This window comes from Malaclemys terrapin, chromosome 8 (genome assembly GCF_027887155.1).
Source record: "Malaclemys terrapin pileata isolate rMalTer1 chromosome 8, rMalTer1.hap1, whole genome shotgun sequence".
Classification (NCBI taxonomy): Eukaryota; Metazoa; Chordata; order Testudines; family Emydidae; genus Malaclemys; species Malaclemys terrapin.
The window spans coordinates 75,512,216-75,537,263 of NC_071512.1; the positions used below are offsets into that span (position 1 = coordinate 75,512,216).

The 25,048-nt window shown below is 39.5% G+C and overlaps 1 protein-coding gene across 2 annotated transcripts; it reads left to right on the forward strand.

Annotated features, from left to right (window-relative positions):
* Positions 1-8: 8 nt before the first annotated feature.
* Positions 9-23,580, forward strand: ALG14 (ALG14 UDP-N-acetylglucosaminyltransferase subunit). 2 transcript variants are annotated; one of them, XM_054038349.1, is made up of 4 exons: positions 9-191; positions 3,787-3,938; positions 7,282-7,404; positions 21,187-23,580. In XM_054038349.1, exons 1-4 carry the CDS (start codon positions 155-157, stop codon positions 21,415-21,417), a joined length of 543 nt encoding a protein of 180 aa, XP_053894324.1. In that variant the 5' UTR covers positions 9-154; the 3' UTR covers positions 21,418-23,580. The 2 variants fall into 2 exon arrangements, with proteins under 2 accessions (XP_053894324.1, XP_053894323.1); XM_054038348.1 differs by having other exon boundaries at positions 9-416; positions 21,187-23,575.
* Positions 23,581-25,048: the final 1,468 nt, after the last annotated feature.

The window sequence follows — 25,048 nt, forward strand, 5'->3', positions numbered from 1 at the left end:
ATCCACTTCCCCGAGGCGCGCTGGAGCCGGAGGGGAGGGCGGCGCCCCTGCGCGTTGCAGGGATCAGGTGCGGGAGGGCGGCGGCGGCACTCCCTCCCTGGGGCGCGCGCGGAAGGACCTGCGTTGACTTTCCGCGGGGGCGGGGAGAAGTGAGATGCTCGCTCGCCACAGAACGAAGCGCATATACAGAAGTGAGTAAGTTTGAGCTGCTAAGGCACCCGTAGCTTTCGCGTCGTGTCTTCCTAGTTCCGTGGAATTCCATGTCCACCCCTGTCGGGCTTTTATGGACGCCCTCCTGGCCGCGCTGGGCGCCGCTGCCCTGCTGTTGCTGCTCCTCACTGCGCGGCTTCTCCTAGCGAGGCGGAACAGCAGCCCGCGGACAGCTCCCCTCAGCCTCCTGGTGGTGGCCGGCTCCGGTGAGTAGAGACGGGCCCGCTCCCGGCCGGCCGGGGGCAGCACAGCGCACCGGCAAACTCCCACGGGCTGTCGCCGCCGTGAACTACAGCTTCCAGCACGGCCTTCGCTGCCCCCGGGAGCGGCGCATGCTGGGAAGTGTAGTCCTGTAGGTGGCGGCTCGGCGGCCGGTAGTCTGGTGCATGCTGGGAAGTGTGCTCGAGGCTTGCAGGGCGGTGCGGCTTGGAGCTGTAGTGTCCCCACAACAGCACTGTCCTGAAAGGGAGAGCTGGCCGGCGGGGCGGGGCGGGGCTCCTGCGGCAGGCCCCCCCCCGGCGGGAGGGCCACAGAGAAGCAAGAGGCAGCTAAGGGAGGGCGGTGGAAAGTGGAGGTAGGCGAGTGAGGTCCGAGGGACAATATGAGGAAACCCGCGGGGGCATTAACAGAGAACGCAGGGTGATGCTCACTGCTCGGAGATGCCCAGGGACTCATGGGTCCTGCTTCGGCAGCCAGGTGGGCCAAAGAGCCAAACGCACCTGGGCTGGGGGAGGGAGAGCGTTACACCCCACACTGCGGAGAATAATAGTGCAGTGTTTTATGTTTCTGCTGTAATATGCAAGACCACTTCATCCACCACTAGGTGACAAGAGTAGTATTTTATTATAAATTTATTAGAGCATAAGCTTTCGTGGACTACAGCCCACATCTTCGGATGCATATAGATATATCTATATGCATCCGAAGATGTGGGCTGTAGTCCACGAAAGCTTATGCTCTAATAAATTTGTTAGTCTCTAAGGTGCCACAAGTACTCCCGTTCTTCTTTTTGCGGATACAGACTAACACGGCTGCTACTCTGAAACCTGTATTTTATTATGTTAAGAGTGTAACCTTTCCATTGCTAGGATTGCAAAAATCAAGCTCCAATACTCATGGGGTCCTTTGTATGCTACCATTATATACTTACTTATTTATTAAGAATATTAACATTTATCCCTGGCTGGGATGGAGCTCTGTGGCTGTAATACAGCTTGGCAACACCACACAGCTGTATTGGCAGCATGTGAAGTATAGGATGTCAAGGAAAGTTACATTAAATATGTCTTAAGATCTTGCTATACTTTCAAGGAAAAACACTAGCTGTATCACTTAGTTTTCTGTGCCTTAAGAATAAGTGTGAAAGACACCCTCTATAAGGAAATGTGAGGTTAAGAACAGAGGGCCTCTTCTGGAATGACAACAGAAGAGTATAGGATACAATACACACAAATCTAAAGAGCAGAATTAAGAATGTGGTAGCATCTTTTGCTCCATTGGAACTTGTTTTACGAGCCCCCTGCAGTGCATAGTTGGGCTTTTTACTGATTTTTTTCTTAAACTTCATTTTTGCACCCTTAAAAATAAAAAAATACATTATATCTGCTGTGTGAAAATCACTCACATCAAACCTAGTGAAGGATTAAGGTAATTTAAAAAAAAAATATATATATATATATATATATAAAGAAAAACCACATTAACAAAGAAACGACTGAGTTTGAACCTGGGACCCGCTTCCTATAGTGCCACTATTATAGATTTAAATATAAAGATTTTAAACTTTTAATCCCACTACTGATCTAAGGTGGTCTCCTTCAGAACACTTCCATAAAATATTGTGCAAAAATTGACAATTTTGTCTAGGTGCTGAAATATGGCAGTCTAGATACACCTCTACCCAGATACAACGCTGTCCTTGGGAGCCAAAAAAATCTCACCATCTTATAGGTGACCGTGTTATATCAGGTTCGGTCCAGTACGCCGCGCCGGACTGGACTGGCTTCCCCAGCAGTGATTTAAAGGGCCTGGTGTTCCAGCCGCAGTGGGGAGCTCCAAGCCCTTTAAATCACTGCCGGAGCTCTGGCAGCGGGGCTCAGGCAGAGATTTAAAGGACCCGGGGCTCCACAAGAATTCGGATATAATGCAGTAAAGCAGCGGGGCTCGGGTGGCACTTTAAAGGGCCCAGGGCTCCCCACTGCTTTACCGCATTATATCCGAATTCGCGTTATATCGGGTCATATTCTATCGGGCTAGAGGTACCCTGTTTTTTTTATCCTGTCAGTCTCCTGCCATGGTATATTTTGGGTGTTAGAGTCTTCCAGATGATATTTGCCACCAGTGAAAATGGACACCAGCTGACAGAGTACAACTGGTTTTACTTACTTTAGTTTGGTCTACCTCTGCAACTCCATGGCAGAGTGAAAGTAACTAGGGCCCCAATCCTGCAAACACATGTACTCAACTGAAGCATACGTGCAAGATCAGGGCATAAAATAATACAGTCCTAGAATCCGATCCTGCATACTCTAAGGACAGGGAATTCCCATCAGCTTTAATGAGAGTGTTGCACTTGCAGCTTACAGGAGTGGGATCATATTCAGTTTCACTATTCATCTGGCTACCTGCATTGCATGTCATTGCACATGAGCATAGTATAACTGTGTGCCTGCTCCTCCTAAAAAGAGAGGGGAAAAAAGAAAAAAAAACATGCTGGAGGAAGAAAGGAATAAAAATGAGAGGCACCTACATTTTAAGACTGGCCCACCAAAATTGTGGTACCCAAAGTTGTCATGTTATCAATGTATAAATGAGGTTACATATATAGAGTCGCATGAGGTTCTATTAACAGGCAAATTGACTATTTCAGGGAAGATATGGCAGTCCTCCAACTGTTATAGTTGTCTTACCTGGACAACTTTGTTTTAACCATACTATTAAAATCACTCTACGGCCTAGTGATGATCAGGCACTAGATTAGTTACACTGGTAGAAGCTAGTGAAAAGCAGGTGACAAGGCAGAGTTGGAGTGATACAAGGACATTTGTAATTACAGTATCCCATGTTGCTTCCAGATGGCCAGCATAGACCCAAAAGTGTTGGTGCTGGCTGGTAAGGGGATCATGACCAGGAATGGCTTGCACATAGTGATAACATGTCCAAGGCTTTAAGTCTGACCATAGGATATAGTTAAGACAGTTATCAAACCGCATCCTCTCTGCAATGCAAGTGTGCTGTAAACAGGTCAAGATTCAACTGTGCTATAACCAGAACAGTTGTCTTAGCTGTATTTGTGGCATATACATGACTATAGTAGGTCCTCTGTATGGGCCTGGTCCAACTCCTTTAAAATCAGTGAGTCTTTCAATGAACTTAAATGAGAGTTGAACGGTCTCCATATTACCTTAACCATCACAAACAGCCCCTAATTAATTCCCAGCTGTCAGAGGAGGGTGAATGAGGCTAATATTAGCAATGTCTCTTGAAGGAAGAAGTGACCCCCAGCAGCATGTTTTCAATTGGGGGTTGCTAAATATTTCATATACTAAGTAGCTTCAATGTTTTTTTTCCCCCCAGGAGGGCACACAACAGAAATCCTGAGATTACTGAGCAGTTTGTCCCAGTCATACTCTCCTCGACATTACATTTTTGCAGATTCAGATAAAATGAGTGAAGATAAAATACGTACTTTTGAACAAAAAAGAGCTGAAACTTTCTCCAATTCCCAGGTAAGTTAAAGACATACTCATAAGAAAGCTTGATCATTGTACATGATATAGTACAGTAGAACCTCAGAGTTATGAACACCAGAGTTACAAACTGACTGGTCAACCACACACCTCATTTGGAACGGGAAATACGCAGTCAGGCAGCAGAGACCCCCCCAAAAAAAAAATACAGTATGATACGGTGTTAAATGTAAACTACAAAAAAATAAAGGGAAAGCAGCATTTTTCTTCTGCATAGTAAAGTTTCAAAGCTGTAGTAAGTCAATGTTCAGTTGTAAAACTTTTGAAAGAACCACCATAATGTTTTGTTCAGTGTTACTAACATTTCAGAGTTATGAAGAACTTCCATTCCTGAGATGTTTGTAGCTGAGTTCTAATGTAGTTTAAATCACCTTTTAAAGGATTACTGAAACCAGTAATGTTACTCTTTTAATATTGGATCAATTTGGAAAAAAAAGTTTTCAGCTAAAATTCTTAAGGTGTATTAATTTGCTACACTTGTTCAATAAGCTTGATATAAAATTGATGGCTTTCTGTACATTGATACTTCATGTAACATCTGTCATTTCTGAAAAATTAAGGGAACAGAACTGATTACGTTTATATTATTTCAGTTTTTGTTCCTACCTAGGTCTAACATTACTTTCCAGCAGGGTTCTTTCAGCTCAGGTCCCTTTCCTGGAGTTAGGCCTCTTGTCACTACCTGGCAAGAGTCCTTCTGCACAGATCTGTCAACAGCAACTCTTCTCTGGGACAGCATATAGTTTCTGACAGGCTTGGCTTCCTTCCATCATTTAGGAATTCCCTGTTCCTCAGAGCACACCTTCCCTCATCCAGTGAGCTTTCCTGGACACTCCTCTCATCAGGAACTTCCTGTCTATAGAATCCAGCTCAGCTGAGCCCTGGTAACCCTTTATCAGGCTCACTAGCTAATCAGCTGACAACCAGCCAGGGCATTTAATTATTTCTAGGTGGGATTTGAGTTGGCTAGTTCTTCCTTACAGGAGTGTGTCTCAAGTAGGCTAGTCCCTGACTCTTTTTAAAGGGCAGGTCCCCATGACAGTCACCCTATCAGTTTACATGGATTGAACAGAAATAAAACAGCAGTAATCAACAGGTTCTTACAGAAAATCTCCTTAGTCATTAAGTAAACAAGTTATTTTGCACAAAAGCAAACTTAACCAAAATCCCTTCCCCACTATCTCATTTCTTTGAAAGGATTACAGCTTGTTCAGTTGAACACACTGTAATGGGCCATGGCAATGGCAAGCTTTCACTACCTCTCCTTGCATGCTTCAGCAAAAGAATCAAAAAGTCACTAGATAATAAAGGGCTACAGCATTGATGTTTAAACTTACAGTTCTCCAGTCTCATCTGTTGAACTGCCAGTTTCGACAGTTTGATGTCTGACTAACAATGAGAAGGTCTCTATGTGCAGAAAAAGCAATTATAAATAAGCACAGCCTTATAAAATCATATCGGAGATGAAAAAGACCAATTGGTCCATATCTGGTATATGAGCATGATATGTTGACTTCCATTAAAAGATGTATCAGATTTAAGTGCTTACTGTTAGCCTTTGTATCATAATAGAGATGGAACATGTTACTGCAAGAATTAAATTTCTAAAAAAAAAAATATAGATCAGGGGGCTGGTGGAAATCATAAGTTTAAAACTTTCTTAGTTACTATGTGTAGATAAGCTTTCTACGGTTTTTCTTAAGGAATGTCATTTCTGAAAAGCATTCCATACAGCCATTATGTCAATTTCCCTCATACACTATGGTAACTTTCATTTATTTATAAGACACTGTGCAGTTCAGTGCTTTCGGCACAAGCCTCCCTTCTATACAATTCCATGTCAAGATTTAATACAGTCTATAGCTGTTAAACAGAATGTTTTCACAAAATGTCATAACACAGATGACTCAAAATAACAGTATTTAAAGAAAAAAGTTTGTGACAATAATGCAAGTTTGTATTTAAAATGTGTAGCCACATTAGAAAATCTATTGAAATAATGCTATGTTCTGTCACTTCTGCTGCTTTTTAACCATTCTTTCCAACCCTCTGTACAACTTTTCTCTTTATCTTTAGTTTACTTTTTTTTAAACAAGTAACTGTCTTAAAACTTGGTCTCTCCTAACTTCAAACCACCACTCATCAGGGAAACATGATTTTAGCTAAGACTGGTGTATTTAGAATGAGTGGAGACTTTATGGTTTCGGTGATGAGATTAGGAGCATTTTACTTCCAGGTCATCAGTTGGAATTCTGCCAAATTGATAGTGACTGAGACTCGTTACCATTTGATGACTGTTTGGTGGCCTTCATGAAATGAGTTAGCAGCTTCTGGCCAGTTCTTAGGAAATAGTTGTCCACCTCACTAAAACCGCTATCACACATGGCACGTTTGTTTGGAGTTTCACTGGAGATCAACTTTTCAGTGTGCATAGAGACTGACTTTTGACCCATCTGTGTGTTCTAGAATTGTTTCCATCAGGTCCAAAAGCCTGCTAGCAAGGATGTGTGGAATCTAAGTACTGTTATTCATGTGCTATCTGTTTTGAGGGGGGATGGGGGAAGAGAAAAATAAATTTCAAATTCTGCAGTTTGGTATCTTTCTTGATTATTGAATGTTCTCTCTCCCCCTCCCTTTAATTTACTAGTTTATAAAGAAATTGACAATATTACTTTTCTCAATTATTAATTTCTTTAGTCAAACACTTTTTCTATCAGTTTTGTTGCTGATCCATTCATTTAAAGGATAGGAATATCATTTATTTAATACATTTTTTTTAAAATTGTGATTAAACTGAGTATGCTGGCCACTGATACATTAGAGTCTCTTCTTGCTTACCTCAGTTTTTACACTACTATAACTCCACTCCCAGTTTACACTTGCAAAAGTCAGAAAATGTATCTGATGAGTATAAACATAAAAATGTCTTAACAATGCTTTGTGTTGTCCACTAGGTGGGGCACTAAGTTAACATACTGCAGATGATGTTGCTCCTTATGTGTATTTTTTTTGAGCTAGAAGTGTTTTAAAGTAACGTGGGACGGGACAGAGTATTGTACAATTCTGGTATTGTAGTTCTGGTATTCTGGTATACAAGACGTATTGTTTTTACCGTACCCCAAAGAGTGCTATTCACTTTACACAACAAGGTTCTTGACCAAAGGATTTACACTCCAGATTTTAGAAATAATAAGTGCGTGTAATAAGGAAACATACAAAATGAACAACAAATAAATATTTTTATAGTAACATAGATATATATGCTGTCACATATTCTGCAGAAGGAATGTATTTTAATTCAGTTTATCCTACTCTCTTTCAGTTTACCCTTAATCGTATTCCCAGATGTCGGGAGGTGTGCCAGTCTTGGAGCTCTTCAGTATTGACAACACTGTACTCCATACTTTACTCCTTTCCTTTGACTTTCAGACTAAAGCCAGATTTGGTATGTAAAACAAACCTTGTTAATGGTGAAATGCTAATCTGTTCTAAAAAGGAGTAGCTGTTTGGGATATCAAACCATTAATGAATATACAATGTGTGTACACTTAGGCTTACGGTCCTTACTCGAGTAAAACTCCCATTAAGAAAGGACCACAGGATCAGGCTCTAATGGTATGCTAGAACAAAATCCACGCTCCTCCTTACCAATCCAAAATTCTGTGTTTCTACTTAACAATAGACTAAATTCTTAAACAGATGAAGTTGTGCCGTGCTTTCACTCTCTGCTATTAAAGATGCCTATGATATCATCTACAGAAGCAACAGACTTTTCAACTGATGTCAGGGAAGATATTTCTCTTTAGTAGGATATCTGAGTAATACCCTGACCAGGCTTAATAGAGAACCTTTGGCATTGTAGTAAGTAGCGCAGTTGTCAAATATGACAGTGTGGCTTCACAGTCAGGAGCTGCATGTTGGAAAAGACATCCTGTAGATTTCTTAGTAGTCATTAAAAAGAAGGGAAGTGTTTAAATTTTATCCTGGAAAATCTACAGTTGGACTCCATGGCTGGAGCCCTGTAAAATATCTGTAGTCCTGTGGCTGTGGAAGATAATAATTATTGACTTTAGCCCAAAATGTGGCCTAATTACTTATTGAGTGATGTACGGCAAATAATATTTTATGAAATTTGCCAAATTTAATTGATATACTGTATGTAATTTTATATATTTTAAAGTAAAGTAGAATCTTTGTAATTGGCACTTTCAGGTGTCAAGTAAATGATTGTCCCAGTTAAGGTAGTTTCTTAGCAGTATATCATGCATATTCACTTTAATGAATTACTTAGTGTACTAAGCACCTAAGAATATATTAAAGTAAGTTTAAATCTCTTGTCATCCATATTGGAATAGGGATGCAGCAGGAAACAAACATAGGGTTGCACATTAGAAATCTAGGATACCAATGTATCCCTTTAGGTTTGCAAGGTAACTTGGTAACAAGGTCATTTGTAAGGTAACTCCCTTCTCTTAATGTGTCAGTATATTTATGCCTGCATCTGTAATTTTCACTCCATGTATCTGAAGAAGTGGGGTTTTTTACCCACGAAAGCTTATGCCCAAATAAATCTGTTAGTCTTTAAGATGCTACCAAACTCCTCGTTGTTTTTGTGGATACAGACTAACACAGCTACCCCTCTGATATTTTAGGTTTGCGTAACTTAGCAAACTTCATTGAAGCTTGTTACACTCCCTCCATCATGCTGGTAGAAGCTGACACAGTCCAGATTGCAAGTGCTTGTTGATGGTTATCTCTGCAAGGAGTAGGAATGCAGTAGCACAAGCTATCTGCAATCCCTGTTCTTTAGCCTTGAGAGTGGGTGTGGCCCATCTAGGCAGGGCAGGTTCAGACCAAACAGGGATTCAGTACTTCACTTGAGCAGTACATGTCAATATGGTTCTGACTAAATTTTAAAACTGCCCTGTTTCTGTATTTCTCTCTTTGGCACAGAGCCTCGGGGCACTTACTGGCCAATCTAACTTAGGTGCCCATTTACATGGACTTTTCAACTACATGTCAATTTATTCAATTTTAGAGTCACTGAAATTAATTACTTAGCCTGACTGGCAATGATCTCATTTAAGCAGATATGCCACTTACCAAAATGTAGATTAGATGTAACCTATTGTAGTAATTTTTTTCATTTGTCCTCAAATATGTAAATTCATGCTATTTAAAGCCAACATATTTCTGTTACTATCACCCAGTGCATTTTAATAAATCATAAGCATTCAAAATTTTGTCATTCTTGCATTTATGACTATATTTAGTAAAGATGCACCCACCACAAAAATTTGAATTGAAACCTAACTTCCACAAAGTTAGTGTGCTTGGATTCAGGGTTTTGGTTCTGACCCATCTCTAATATAATCTTCAGTTATCTAGTATAGTAATTCTGAATAGCATCAAGATTAACTACATATGCAGTACATTGCAACAAGATAGTTTCTGTAAATCAGTGGTTCTCAACCTCTCCAGACTACTGTACCCCTTTCAGGAGTCTGATTTGTCTTTTGTACCCCCAAGTTTCACCACTTAAAAACTACTTGCTTACAATATCAGACAAAAATACAAAAGTGTCACAGCACACTATTATTGAGAAATTGCTTACTTTCTCATTTTTATCATATAATTATCAAACGAATCAATTGGAATATAAATATTGTACGTACATTTCAGTTATAGTATATAGAGCAGTATAAACAAGACATTGTCTATATGAAATTTTAGCTTGAACTGACCTCTCTAGTGCTTTTCATGTAGCCTGTTATAAAACTAGGCAAATATCTAGATGAGTCGATATACCCCCTGGAAGACCTCTGCATATCCCCAGGGGTACATGTATCCCTGGTTGAGAACCACGGCTGTAAATGATCTGTTTATGGGCCTGATCCTGGTCTCATTGGCTTAATTGGTGCAGATAAGTTTGCGTCGCAGCAAATCTTACACACAGTTTAAATAAAACAGAAGATCAAGGAGAAGTCATTGTCGAGCCCCCTGCTATTCTCTCCACACATTAATTAAAAAAGAAACACAAAGAAAAAGAAAAAGTAAAGTGCCTTTTATCCAAATTAAATGGACAGCCTGTAGGAGATCAGAGTAACGAGTGCATTAGGAAATTGCCTTGCTACAGTAGTGGTTTCATTTAATGAGTATCAATTTTATCGAGTTATCATTATGAGTGAAATTGACTGGAAAACCTAACTGAGCAGCTTAATATGCTACCAAAGGAGCCGACATGGAAAATCATATGAGAAGAACACTGTGAAGTTACTAACTGTTATATAATTCAATTGATCCTTTGTTTGTAAGAGGAACTTAAAATGACTGTGACATTTGCAGCAGACTCAGAATTATCAGAACTTTATGTTAAAATTGCTAATCTATTGATAGTTTAGTACTCATGTAATGCTTTTGACATTTAAAAAAAAAAAGTCTGTCTTGATAAAATGAATAATAGTTTAAAGAAAGACTACATCTTTGCCAAGGTCCATATGCCCTTTGCATTGAAATCCTCCACACTTCTATTTATTAAGAAAATTCAAGAACATTGTAAATTTTTAAATGACACAGATCCGTGATCACTTCAAAATACCTGAGAATAAAAGTCACAGTGCTTGTAAAGATTACAGAATAGTTAAAAGGGCAAAAATAGAGACTAAAATGCCTTTTTTGCCAATAAAAAGATTCTAGATGTGTAGTACATAAAACAATTGCTTATATTTAACTTTCCTTGGGTGAAAGTGTGGTTAATGGACCGCAGCTCCCTACATTCTTGGCAGAATATCATGTTCCTTAGTTTATAAAACTTAGGAGTGGGGAAAATGAATACTAGAATTGAGTTGACAGCATTTGTGTAAAATTTCTGATATAAAAATCAGCACCCAAATATTACTTTGCTTAGTGTTCCTAAATTTATCAGATCAGGTCAAGAACTAAGTATTTGTAACACTGGAAGCTATAGAGACTCTAGGTTTTATCAATGTAGGCAAATATTTTTCTGCTGTACTTTTTTCTTGGGGAAAAAGGAGGAGTTTGGAATACTTCTAAATCATTTATATATTGGAATGACTGATCCTACAAATCCTTGTGCACCTAAAACCCCTGTTGACTTCAGTGGAAGTTTTTAGGAGCATGAGGAATGCAAGATCTTGCCTTCTTGAAGTGAAACGTGTCCTGGGCATCAGAAAGCCCCAAATGCAGCAGAACTGATGCAGTTCCACTCTTCAGTAGGTGGAGGACAAGGAGAGTCCTGTATTGAGTTCCCTGTGTACCACAAAGGCAAGCTTTGCAGTGTGTAGACTTACGATGGCATAACTAGTGGGTCCATGGACCAAAACTGTATAAGGGAAGCAACAGACTCAGCTGCACTGGTGTTACGTGCCTTGACTCTTAGTTGTGGGGAGGATAACGTCTCCTTTCATACCTTGCCTTGGGCTCATGGCAAAGCCCTTTAGCTTGTGCTTTGTGTTAGGGAGCAGAGTTCAGCATCCTATCCTGAGGTCATTAGGAGTTGAGGATGCTGAACAACTCTCAGGAGGCACTCAGTACCTTTCCAGCTCAGGTACTTGGTTTAAAAAAAAAAAAGAAAAGCATTTTTCGTAGATTAGATCTAATCCTTTTCAGACAGATTCTGTGGTTAAGATTTTCAAAAGTGACTAGTGATTTTTGTTGTCAAACTTGAGACATCTTAGAGGGGCCTGATTTTTAGAGCTCAGTGCTCATCACTTTTTGAAAATTACATCCATTTAAAGCTGTGATTCTTTACCTGGGGTGCACGCAACCCCTGGGGGTGCGAGATGCGCTTTCTGGGGGTGCGAGTCATGCCAGATTTTTTTTATAAGGTAAATCATCAAAAACGCAAATTAAGCACAGGCACGTAAGTACAACTACTTTGTTTCATCAAACCTATCTATTTATTAACATACATTTTTTAACGATTATCGTAATATACGAACAAAAAAATATATCTAGGTTTAAAGAACTGACCTGCTTCAGTGATTTTTGATAAGGGGTGCAAGAATATATTTTGAGAACCATTGGGGTGCAGGTTGCAGTAAAGGTTAAGAACCATTGCTTTAAAGTGTTGTATCAACCAAAATCACAAGTCACTTCTCAAAAACTTGACCTATATTTATATATCCAAGTACAATACGTTAGAAATAATTAAACATTGTAAAATGCCGAGTTCTTAAGCTAGTTAAGTTCACCATAATAAACCTAGATAAATGCTCACACAATGAAACTGTATGAAAGGAGTCCTTTATTTCACTTAGCTAAGATTTTCCATTCTCTGTACCATGTTCAAAATGTCTTAAGTTCACAGCACTTGAGCAAGTTGCTATGATGAACAATAAGTTATTGTTCCTTTATATCATGATTCTCATTAGATCTTTGTGGTAATCCTTTCCTATTTTTCACTTTTTAAACAAGTGCACTGTGTGTGATGCTGCTAGTAAGGGGAATCTAGTAATTTGTTTTGTGTGCCAAAGCATTTTCCCCCCATAGTTTGTCTGGTACTGTACTGTTTTTATATTATGTCTCATCTACTAGTATCCTTTTTAGATAAAAAACACTTAACATGTACAAGAGAAACCAAAGTGGAAAAAGGTCAGCTGTTTAAGTTGCACAGTATGAAAAAGGAAGGAAAGTTTAACCACACAAAATTAAGACTAAGTTCTCTCCCAGGATTTACTAAAACATGGGGGAGTCTTCTGTTCTTTGTTTAATACTTTGCACATATATAGACCTTTTCATCCCCAAAGCACTGGGGAGCAGTGGGGGCAGAAAACCTAACTGGCTTCAAGACTGAGCTTGATAAGTTTATGGAAGGGATGGTATGATGGGACTGCCTACAATGGCATGTGGTCCCTCAGCGGCTGCCAGTAGCAAACATCCCCAATGCCCAGAGATGAGACACTAGATGGAGAGGGCTCTTGAATTACCTGGGAAAGAATTCTCTGTAGTATCTGCCTGCTGGGTCTTGCCCACATGCTCAGGGTCTAACTGATCACCATATATGGGGTTGGGAAGGAATTTTCCCCCAGGTCAGATTGGCAGAGACTGAGGGTTTTTTTTGCCTTCCTCTGCAGCACGGGGCACAGGTCATTTGCAGGTTTAAACTAGTGTAAATGGTGAATTCTCTTTAACTTGAAGACTTTAAACCATGATTTGAGGGTATCAGTAACTCAACCAGAGGTTAGGGGTCTATTACAGGAATGGATGGGTGAGGTTCTGTAGCCTGAGCTGTGCAGGTGGTCAGACTAGATGATCATGATAGTCCCTTCTGACCTTTAAAGTCTTTGAGTCATTTTACCATTGTTGACCAATTCTTACAACAACATTACCAATGACATAACTCAGGTCTCCAGAGGGAGACAATGTTGGGGTTAAGGTTAGAGCTGAGTTTCTGGCTCCCAGTCCTATGGTCAGCCTCTAGATTTAACTTCTTTTTAGGTTTAAATATATCTCACTCATCCTCTACCTTATGAAAATAGTGTTTTACTTTTCCTCACATCACATAGCTTTTATATGTAGCATATCAATTGCTATCTTATGAGCATGTTTATATGCATATAACAAAAGTCACATTTAACTACCTCAAAAGTACCTTTTTCAAAGTTTCTGATCCATACTAATGAAAGCCACACTGAGAATTGTGTTTTTTAAAGTTCAGTTGTGGGGTCGTTGTCAAGCAATCATATTTATATACAGTTTTTAGGTTTTATTATCCTTTTTTCTCTTTGGAATAGGAGGCTAGGGCGCTGTACAGTACGATAATGTTTACTTTGAGGGAAGACAGGCCCTCATCCTCTAAACTAGGTCTACAAACCGATCTAGAATTTCCTGGGATTTCTAAGCAGGAGATCATTCCCATACAGGCTCAGCTAAGATGCCATTCAGAGCCTTGGGGACATGCTGAAGGATGACTTAGAGAACATGACAAAGAAGAGCCATGTCCCTGTCTGCACTTAAGATTGCCACTAAAAATCTGCATTCGAGCAACTGGTGTCTTGTAGGAGACCACACTTATCAGCAAATTAATAATTGAGATTGTTGAAATCCTGGAGCATTCTAATTAACCTCTGCAATCTTTCTGCCATTTATGAATCATCCTTCTGATGGTAATATGACCGGATCCGCACACAGTGTTCTGAATGCAGTTTCATTTGTGCCATAATGTCTTCTGATCCATATTCATTTTCTCTATGTATTATGGAATTTTGTTTGTTTACTGTTGTTCCCACTACATGCTTTATGAAAGTCAAAAGAACTTCCTAATGCTATTTTTTGTAAGTTCCACATATTGTAATTTGCTGTTACATATTATAAAACTTTTTATTTAAGTATTTTTATACAGCTCCCAACAGTACAGCATATGGGTGCCTCATTAGTTAAAAACATGCAGTTAAAATAAACTGAACACAATAATACTGCACACAAATGGTAGACCGACTGCAGCTGCTTTAGGACAGTGGCTGCCTTCTCTGGTGGATAGCTGTCTTTTGAAAATTAATTCCAGAGTCTAGTTAGCCAGTTGCACCTTACAGTCGGCTCTAAAGGCCACTAAACTGTGGCTCTGGTGAGCTGTTTGAAGTAGTAAGTTCTGTAAGTGAATGTGAAAGTCCTCCACTGAAAAATGCTGTGGGCTAAGAAGTTTGGTCACTTTCAGCCATTCTAGTTTCTTGATCTCCTTGAGGATCCTGGGTTTATTTTGGTATTTCTCTTCTTTTTCTACGTGGAAATTGTTTTTTTGGCATTTCTTACCAATCCTCCTTTGAGAATACTGAGACAAACAACTAAACACTCTTAAAGCAGTTCCTGTCTGTCAGTCTATGACAATTTAGTAATATTTTTAAAGGCCCTATTTTTTTCTTGCTGACTTCTTGTTCCTTTTGTACTTGAAACTTTTCTTACTATTTCTTAAATGCAGCCACAAAGGCGCTTTAAAAAAAAAAAACTGGGATTTTGTCTTTTTTTGATTCTTTATTATGTATAAAAAGATCTCCAGGATTTTTTTCCTCTTTTGTTTCTTATTCCCTTCCTTCCCTCCTTCTGCACTTGTTTTTTATCTTTAGAATATCAAGAATGTCAATTTGGGACTTCCCTAGTGTTGCTGGAGGATGATGGGAGGATCTCAGAAGTTTGTGAGCTTTCACACTTTAACTGATGTGACTGTGGTGTTAAAGATTCAGCAAATACTACTTCTCCCCCTCAATTTGCTATTGAACTGTGTCAACAAAATCAAGGAGTTTTTAAATAGTCTAACAAAGTCAGTTCTTTGTACAGATTCTCAGATTTCAATCTCTTGACTCTTCAGAGATACTTTTTTTCCCCAGTAATTCTACAGTTTTCCAATCTAAATAGGCACTACAGAAATTTCTAATATAAAAACTAAAACACAGCAGAATAAAAAAAAAAAAAAAAACCTTTCAGGCCTCCACTGTTAATTATAATGAAGCAAAAGACCCAGGCCCATTATTTTTCCCGTTGCAGGTTACCTTTAAACTCTTGTTAAATTGTCCTTTTAATTTTTATTTTCTAGTGATAAGGTTTCACTGCAGATGAGTGATGTCATGTCAAAATTAGCATGAAAACAAAGAACCAATTGACAAGCCTTTTTCATTTATAATAAAATGATAGAGCATGACATTGCTTTATCCGTCCATGAGGATACTTTATCCAGCCATGGATACTGTTTCTCAAGGTTAAAGAGCAGTATTTCCTCTTGATCTCTTGCTATTTTGTTGCACTGGCATGTTGTAATGTGTTGTGATAGTTACCTGTTTTATGGTATTTAATAAGCAGTGATCAAATACCGAATTTATAGAAGTGAATATCTGACTTGTCACTAAGATTTAACCCTTTCACCCTAGCCTGTATCTTTTTTATAATAATCACTATAACATTAAAACTATATTAGGTACTTTTACAGACAAATTTGAAGACAAAGGGTAAAATTTTCATAAGTGCCTAAGTCCCATTTTCAAAAGTGACTTAGGAATACAAGTCTTATTGATTTTCAGTGACAGTTCAGCTCTTAGAGTTAGATTTTTAAAGATATTTAGGCACCTGTACATTGAGTTATCTTTGTATCACCGTGGTGGCACAAAGATGTCTGGAATCTTTGGGTGACACAGAGCCACTATAGCACTCTTCTGTCCCCTCCACTCCCGTTCCGGTTAATTGTGCAAGCAATGAATTGGGAAAAGGAGGCCTGATCAATGTTTTCTTAGGCCTGGCTTATCCCCAGTTGCTATAACATCCCTTGGGGTCCATTATTAGTTAGCATAAATGGGAAAAGCCTGAAGCCTACTGTAAGTCATATAGGCAATTATGGAGAAGCAAAATGGATTCTTTGCATCAGTCTCCACTGCAGAACCTGTGGGGGAGATACCCACATCAGAGTTATTCTTTTTGGGCAAGAAATCTGAAGTACTGTCACGAGCTGATGTGTCAATAGAAGAGATTTTAGAACACATAAATAAACTGATTAGTAATAAGTTACCAATACCAGATGGTATTCACCCAAGAGTTCTGAAGGAACTAAAATATGAAATTGCAGAACTACTAATTGTAGTATGTAATTTAGCTCTGAAGTTAGCGTCTCTACCAGATGACTGGAAGGTAGCTAGCATAATGCCAATTTTAAAAATGGGCTTCAGAGGAGATCCTGGCACTTACAGTCCAGTGAGCTTAACCTCAGTACTGGGCAAATTGATTGAAACAATAGTAAAGAACAGAATTATTAGACACTTAGACACGATTTGTTGGGGAAGACACAACACGGCTTTTGTAAAGGGAAGTCATGCCTCACCAATCTATTAGAATTCTCTGAGGGAGTCAACAGGCCGTGGAGAAGGGTGTTCCAATCAATATAATGTACTTGGATTTTCAGAAAGCCTTTGACAAGGTACCAAAGGCTCGTAAGGAAACTAAGAAGCTATGGGATAAGAGGGGAGGTACTACCTCACCACCTTGTCTCTCTAATATCCTGGAACCAACATGCTAAAAACACCACTGCAAATGAATGAAATTATTCAAGATAGTTAACTCCTTGCATTCTGCTTTGGACTTACAGAGGGCTCTCTCAAAACTAGGTGAGTGGGCAACAAAATGGCAGATGAAATTCAGTGTTAAGTGCAAAGAAATGCACTGTATGGGGTGGGGGGAGAATCCCAGATAGATAGATAGATCGATAGATAGATACACACAATGATGGGTTCTAAATTATTTGTTACCACCCAGGAAGGAGCTCTTGGAGTCACAGTGGGTAGTTTTCTGAAAACTTCTGCTCAATGCACAGCAGTAGTCAAAAAGGCTCCCTGTATGTTAGGAACTGTTAGGAAAGGGATAGAAAATATAATGCCACAATATAAATCCATAGTGTGCCCACACCTTTAATATTGTGTCTAGTTCTGGTTACCCCCTCTCAAAAAAACATAATGGAACTGGAAAAGGTTTGAAGAAGGGCAACAAAGGTGATCAAGGGTATGGAGTGGCATCCATTTGAGGAGATACTAAAAAGATTAGGGCTGTTCAGTTTAGAAAAGGAATGACTAAGGGTAGGATACAATAGAGGTCTATAAAATAATGAATGGTGTGGAAAAATGTATTACTTACATTTTCATGTAATACAAAAAATGGGTCACTTGATGAAATTACCAGGCAGCAGGTTTAATATAAACAAGAGGAAGTACTTTTTCACACAGTGCACAATTAATCTGGGGCACTCATTGCCATGAGATGTTGTAAAGGCCAAAAGTATAACTGGGTTCAGAAAAGAACTGGATATGTTCAAAAAGAACAGGAGTACTTGTGGCACCTTAGAGACTAACATTTATTAGAGCATAAGCTTTCGTGGGCTACAGCCCACTTCTTCGGATGCATCCGAAGAAGTGGGCTGTAGCCCACGAAAGCTTATGCTCTAATAAATTTGTTAGTCTCTAAGGGGCCACAAGTACTCCTGTTCTTTTTGCGGATACAGACTAACACGGCTGCTACTCTGAAACCTGGATATGTTCAGTGACTATTAGCCAAGATGGTCAGGGACGCAACCCTGAGCTTGGGGCAACCCTAAACATCTGACTACCAGAAGCAGGAAGTGAAAGATGGGTGGATCACTCCATAATTGCCATGTTCTGTACACTTCCCCTGAAGCTGTGCTGGTGACAGGGTACTGTGCAAGATGGACCATGGTCTGACCTAATATGGCAGCTTTTATGTTCTTATGCCAGGACCTAGTCAAGCAACCAGAGTTGAGTGCACAGTTGTCTTCAATTCACCTTTGTACCCTGCCTCTAAGTTATGTGTTTCCCTGCCATGGAGCAGAATCTATCCCAGAATACAGAAAAGCAATGAATTTCATTGATGTTATCAGGCTCACAAAGAGCAAACTCTGTGGAATTTTCTAACAGAAATAAGAGACCAGTAGCTATTGACAGGCCTTATGCAAAACAATCTTGCATTAATTTTTCAAATTTCTATTAGGGACTTTGTTGTCCTCCTTTTGATTACTGAATTTTATGAACATCAGAAGTGCTGAAATATGTAATTAAAGGTATAAATTAGAAAAGTAAACTAAATATAATAACTCGCAAGTTCTCTGCTTTTGCTGGTTTTTGTTTTAGCCCTTTGTCTGACATTTAATCCTTGTATGGTTGTGAGCTGTTTTCTGTGTTTTAGCTAGTAAATGTCATTCATTCTAATTCATTGTTGCATTCACTTACACTAAAGCAGCTTTCATTTGCAGTGGCTCTGTGCTAGTTGGGGGGGAAGGGGAGACTACAGGTCCAGCTTGATGCCTTTCAACAGCCATAGAAAATGCCTAAAAAAGGTAAAGCAGTATTAAGCCGAAGTGATCTTGGACTGTTTCACTGCTGTCCTTAGGATTCTAAATAGCAGAGATGAAATTGACCAGATTATGCTGCTGCTGTGATGCTGTGGGCTAGTCTACATGGCAACCCTAACGTGACTTGTGTAGTCCCGACCGAGCGCTGTGAGAGAGCTCTCCCAGTGCTCTAACAAAAACCTTCCTCCATGAGAGATGTAGCTACCAGTGCTGGGGCACTGTTTACACTGGCGCTTTACAGTGCTGAAACTTGCTGCACTCAGGGGGGTGTTTTTTTCACACCCCTGCACGAGAAAGTTGCAGCGCTGTGAAGTGCCAGTGTAGACAAGCCCTGTGTCTGTGTGCAGACTTAGGGAGAGAGTATCAGTTTACACTTAATTCACATTTGGAAGATTTTCTTTGTAACCATTAGGGGGTAGAATTTTTTTTTTAAATGAAAGCTTAAATTCTGTAGAAATTATACTTCAACATTCATTCTCAACAGTTTGGAGAGTGGATTTTCAATCCCTTGCATAAGTACTCGATATCTAGCGCAGCAGCAGCTTCAAAAGTACTGCTTATTATTTTGATTTTAAAAATCTGATATGCAGAATTGTTCTCAAATGAATCTCATCTTAACCAGATACGGGCTAGTATGAAAAGAATTGCACTTTAATTTTATTATACAAATATATTGATATTTTGTTACTGCTGACATGTAACAAAAACATTTCATGGTGAATTGGGGCACTGCATAATACTCAGTACTTCTGACTTATTATTTCAAAGATTTACAGAGTATAAAAAGTGTTACCCATTAAACTATCTTTCACCCCTGTAAATAAAGTTTAATGAAACTCAAATGTGAATAATTAATTTCTGTAAGAACCACACTAAAAAGTTACATTCATTTATTTTGCATATAAGTTTGGTGGCTGTTGATTCCCACAAGAAAATGTTGTCCTAAACTGTGTCATCCAAAGACCTACCAGATGTCTATCAAACTTACTATATGTAACTTTCTACCCAAAAAGGTCTTTAAGAGTTGGAGAACTGGGAAAACAAAATTTAAATGCCTAAAATAAGTATATTTCACACAAACTTTAATGGTCTGATCCTGAGAGTGCTGAATTAATGGGAGTTGCATGTGTTTTTTAATTAGTTTTGCTGACTGGAGCAGGGGATGGGGAGCCAAGACTCCCAGGTTCTGTGTTCCTGGCTATGGGACAGCTGTTTGATCTTAGCCAAGTCACTTTTGGCCAAAATTTTCACACCTGAGTGCCTAAAGTTTGGCACCTAAATATCAATTTAGGTGTCAAAGTTTAAGTACTTAAATAAAAGTGGCCTGTTTCTAAGATGTACTGAGCACCCATAGGTGTGAGAAATGCAGGACTGAGTCTATAACAGAAATTATGTGACCCTATTATCTAAAATTATTTCTATTTTATATTACATCCCAGGGAAATAAAGCTGTTTTAGCCATAATAAAACACAGTGTCTCCATTATTTACCAAACAAACTGCAACTGTTCCAAATGTGCTGATAACAGTCTCATTCAGTTTAGTAACCCTGACACCCCCACCCCGGGAATCAGGCTACTTTTACTTAGGAAACTAAATGTGGGTTAGATGCCTAATGGCATCCTAGTTTGAAAATGTTGGCTTTAACTTCTCTGTGCCTCATTTTACCAATCTGTAAAATAGAAATAATTTTCACTTCACTAGCATAATTAATGTTTGTAAGGCACTGAAATCCTCTAAGTGCAAAGTATTATTATGAATTATATGCATGTAGCTAGAAAAGAGCATAATGGTAACAAGTTTTGGTAAAAACTCCCAAGTGCTTACTAGAAAACCCCCAATAATTCAGCAGATCAGCTAAAAAGCCTTGATAAAAGCCCCAATTCAGCAAAGCAGTTAAGCATGTACTAAATGTTTTGCTGACTCAAGGCCAAAATTCAGGAGGTTTATAACTGTATTGCCAGTTTTAAGAAATCCTGATTAAACTCTTCAGGCTTTATTGTGCCCTAAGCCCATGCATGGAACTCCTGTTGTCATCAATTAAAGCTCTGCCCGAGACCAGTATTTGACCCCTGTGCTTTGCTAGTAGTGTTCCTGAAAGCTATTAAATTTTGATCGCTACACAAAAATGTCCCTACTAGGAAAGAAGCAACACCTCCCACTCACCACAATATTTGACATTTAAAATATGTTTTTTGGCAGCTGTTTGTTTTGTTGTAAACCCTACTGTAAATTTGCCTTTGCTTTTTGTTTAGTTTTAATAAATGTCTAATTTTTATAAACCTAATCGTTTATGGAAATATCTAAGGTCTCTATACAGTATTAAAAAAACCTGATATTTGACTTTTGTTCTAAAATATTTTGTTTCTTTTAGATATTGTGCAACGGACCAGGAACATGTGTTCCTGTCTGTATATCTGCCCTTCTTCTTGAGATACTGGCGCTAAAGAAAGTTATCATTGTGTATGTAGAGAGCATCTGCCGAGTGGAAACTTTATCCCTGTCTGGAAAAATTCTTTACTACTTTTCGGATTACTTCATTGTTCAGTGGCCTGCTCTGAAGGAAAAATATCCCAAGTCTATATATCTTGGTCGAATCGTGTGACAACAAAAGGCAAACTTTATTTATAATGAATTCACATTTCTGCAGGTAGCTCCTCTTTATAGTTAAAGGAATATATTTATTTTTTCCACAGGTTCTTGATTTGAGATTTACTGGTTGTTGCAAACCAAATGTATAAGTCAAACAGCCAAGACTTGAAAGCAGACTGCAATAAAGAGTTACATTAAGAAAATGTTATTTCTGCATACACATTTATTGCCATCATGTGGATTTATTCACCAGCTTCTCTTCACACTTGTAAGGGAATAGCATTGAATCTTCTCGGTCTCTGGTTTCACCTAATTGTCTTGTGACATAAACAGGAAGATCTGTCTACAAATAAATATGAGAGTTTGTCTGAATTGTAACATTTCCTATAAGGAAACTTTCTGTAGTATTCTAAAGGGTAAGAAACATGGTCTTGTTCTAATACAACAGACTGTTTCCTGTATGCAAGCAGCAAAGTCCCTAGCGAATCTTTGGAATATAAAGAAAACAGTTATATTAAGTTGGCTTCATTACAATTAGCACTCTACAGTCTTCCAAAACCCTGGACATTAAACCAGCATAATTTTTCCTCTTGATTTGTCAAAGCTGCTCCTACTATCCAAAACACACCTCTTGTTTAAATTAAGATAAATAAGAAGGTGACAAATGTCATGAGACAGATACAGTGTTTGTATAGTCAAAAGATACACACTTCAAAATGTACATAAAAATATCCTTTGCAGCTTTACATTGTAGACAAAACTGTGACCGTGGAGTATTGAGCTGTTTTGGCCCAATTTGCTGCCACATGTGTAAAGACTAAAATGAGTATTAACGATGGCAACAGAAGTGGGGGGGAAATACCTCTCTTGCTTGGTGAATTTGATTTCTGTATATTTTGTTTTGTCTGTTTAAGAAAATAATCTCTATTTCAGCAATACAATGCACATTTAATAAAGAAGGGCTTTTTTGTGGAAAATGGCACTTCATATCAGGCAAAATTTAAAAATTTATTTTGTGGGAGAATGAAGTATGTGTAAGTATACTTTAGTCTTTCAAGTTCATCTGGCAAAATGTAGTCCTATACAATGTTCCATGCATAAAGCAATATAAACACATCTGTCATCTGTATATATACACACTCATATGTTTCTGGCTAGAGAAACACATACAGAGAAGAAAGCTCATAGAAGAGTGGAAATGCTTTATAGAGACTGTATGAACTGACTACAAGGAGGCCAAGCAGCAGCTCCTCAAGCAACCACATGGGGATAAAGTTCTGAGGCCTTTTCCACTATGCCAGAGGTCAAAAAAGTCATGGAGGTTATTTTGGTAACTGGAGCAGGGATTGGTTTATTTCCACAGAAATAGTGGTGCCTGCTTTTTGGAAATAAGGGTGCGAAGGAACATTTAATCTGTTTCTTGAAAAAATGGTATCCCGATATGCTAAATCCTGTATGAGGGCCAGGTGTTGCATCCCATCAGCAGGTTTAATAGTTCTTAGCTGGGGGAGGAATATACTTGCAAAGATTCCATTAATTTGGTCACAAATGTGTTTCAAAACCCTCTATATTTTACAGGGTCTTAACATGGACAATGACTAATATGAAAGGGGTGCTAATGGATTAGAGATTTGTATGAAGACATCTTTGTGCAGTTTGTATGAGTCACCACTTAGGTCCTTGAAAATGACCTGATGTGAGTTATGCTGATATGTGTAAGTTTTTCCCTTACTAACTGGAATGAGGATCATGTTATCAGGACTTTCTGCACAGTTGTAGATTGGTAAGAAGGGAGACGCTGTTTTATTATGGCTAAAACCACTTTGTTTTTTAGACGCGTTACCGAACTTATTCTGTGAGCTGGATGCCGCCCTCCACTGTAGTACGGCACTCGAGTTGAGGGGGGAGAGGGACCCTCCTCCCCTGCTCTCTGTAAAAGCAGCAGTGCAGGATCTCTCCCTAGAGCAGCGGTTCCCAAACTTTTGATGGTTGTGCCCCCCCCCCCCCCATATCAACCACCCCCCGGGGCCGGGAGTAGGGCCACAACTCTGGGGTGAGTGGGGGGAGACATGGACGGGGGCCGAGGCTGAGGTTGGGAGCGGGACTGGGGCCAGGCCAGTAGTGGAGCCATGCCGAGGCTCGGCATAGGGCCAGGCGTGGGGGTGGGAGCGGGAGCGAGGGACGTGTCTGAGAGCGGGACAGGAAGTATCTGGGTGATACTCTTTCCCCTCTCTCCCCTTCCCCCTCCCGTGAAGGCTGGCCTAGGCCCTGCTGTGCCCCCGAATGTTCCTCCATGGCCCCCTAGGGGTGTGTGCCCCAAACTTTGGGGACCTCTGCCCTAGAGCTTAAAAGCCCACAAAAGGACTCAATGAATGTTCCCTCTTAGGCACCATGTCCTCAAGGCAGTATGGTCTGATGACTAGAGGGTAGGTCCAGTTCTCAGGCTGGCTAGTATATATACACCACAATCAGGACCATGCACTGCTGGGGTCACATGCTGTTCCTATTTAGAGCAGCAGAAAAGTGTACCTCACCACAGCTCCTACAAGGTCTCCCCATGAAATCCTCTGGTGAGTAGGAGTTGTGAACTGGTGGGTGTATTATGAGCAACCTTGTTCCCGTTTCCAGCACTGCCCAGGGCAGGATTTTGCCCTCTGTGTGGATTATCAAACCCTTTGTGGATGAACTGTGCGAGTCTGCCTTTAAACAGTACCGTAGTTTCAAACAATGGTATTCATCTGCACTCTAAATCAGAGTTGTTGGAATTAAAGAAAATCACTAGCCCCTCTCTACTTGTAAATTACCATTTAAATGCTTTGGTGTATAACAGGTTCACTCAAGAGGTTTTCATGAAAAATGAACTACTTCAGTCTCTAGGTCAGTTCTTGAGGAATATCACCATCACCTTCTTTGACTGCTTAAGACAAGTCCTTGCTTCCAGTTCAGTTGCCCCGCTTACAGGGGAGTCAAGCCTCCAGTTATCTTGAAAAGAACAATGAAGGGTTTAGTGAAAGCCTGCTGCACAGTATCAGGAATGTCCAGAAGTCTGTAAAGCTAGAACTGTATGAAGATGACAGCCAGGAGGGGAAAGATCCCAGCTTAACTTTGACTGAACCCTTCAACAAAAATTGCTTTAGTAATCATACCAGCTACAGCAAAGAGGAGTGTTCCTGGCTTTAACTGAGTTAAGGGAAGTTTTGTAACCAAATCTTTTCAAGGAAAAAACACAAACCTCAAATGACTGTTCTAGTTCTCAGAAAACCCTGCACAGCTGAAGTAAATGAGCATTCTCACCTTTTGTTTATAGTAGGTGGGTATAACCAAACAATTGTTTTTAAAGAGCTTGTATCAGTTGTCCTACTTCCACCAGTGTTGCCCCATGACTTCAGTGGAGTTGAATGAAGGTAACAGAGGAAAGTGTGACCTATTTTATTTCATCTTTATAGAAAAGTAGTATTCTTTTCAATTACTGTCTTAAATGGCTGTCTCTTTTTAAAATGACTTATCTGCCTATATGCTTGCTGGTTAGTAACCATCCATGTAAGACTTCTGCATCTTCTCTTATGGAGGGAACAGCAAATTACTATATTCTGGTTTATCTAATGGGTTACAGAGAAGCAGACACAGCACAATTTACATTCTGT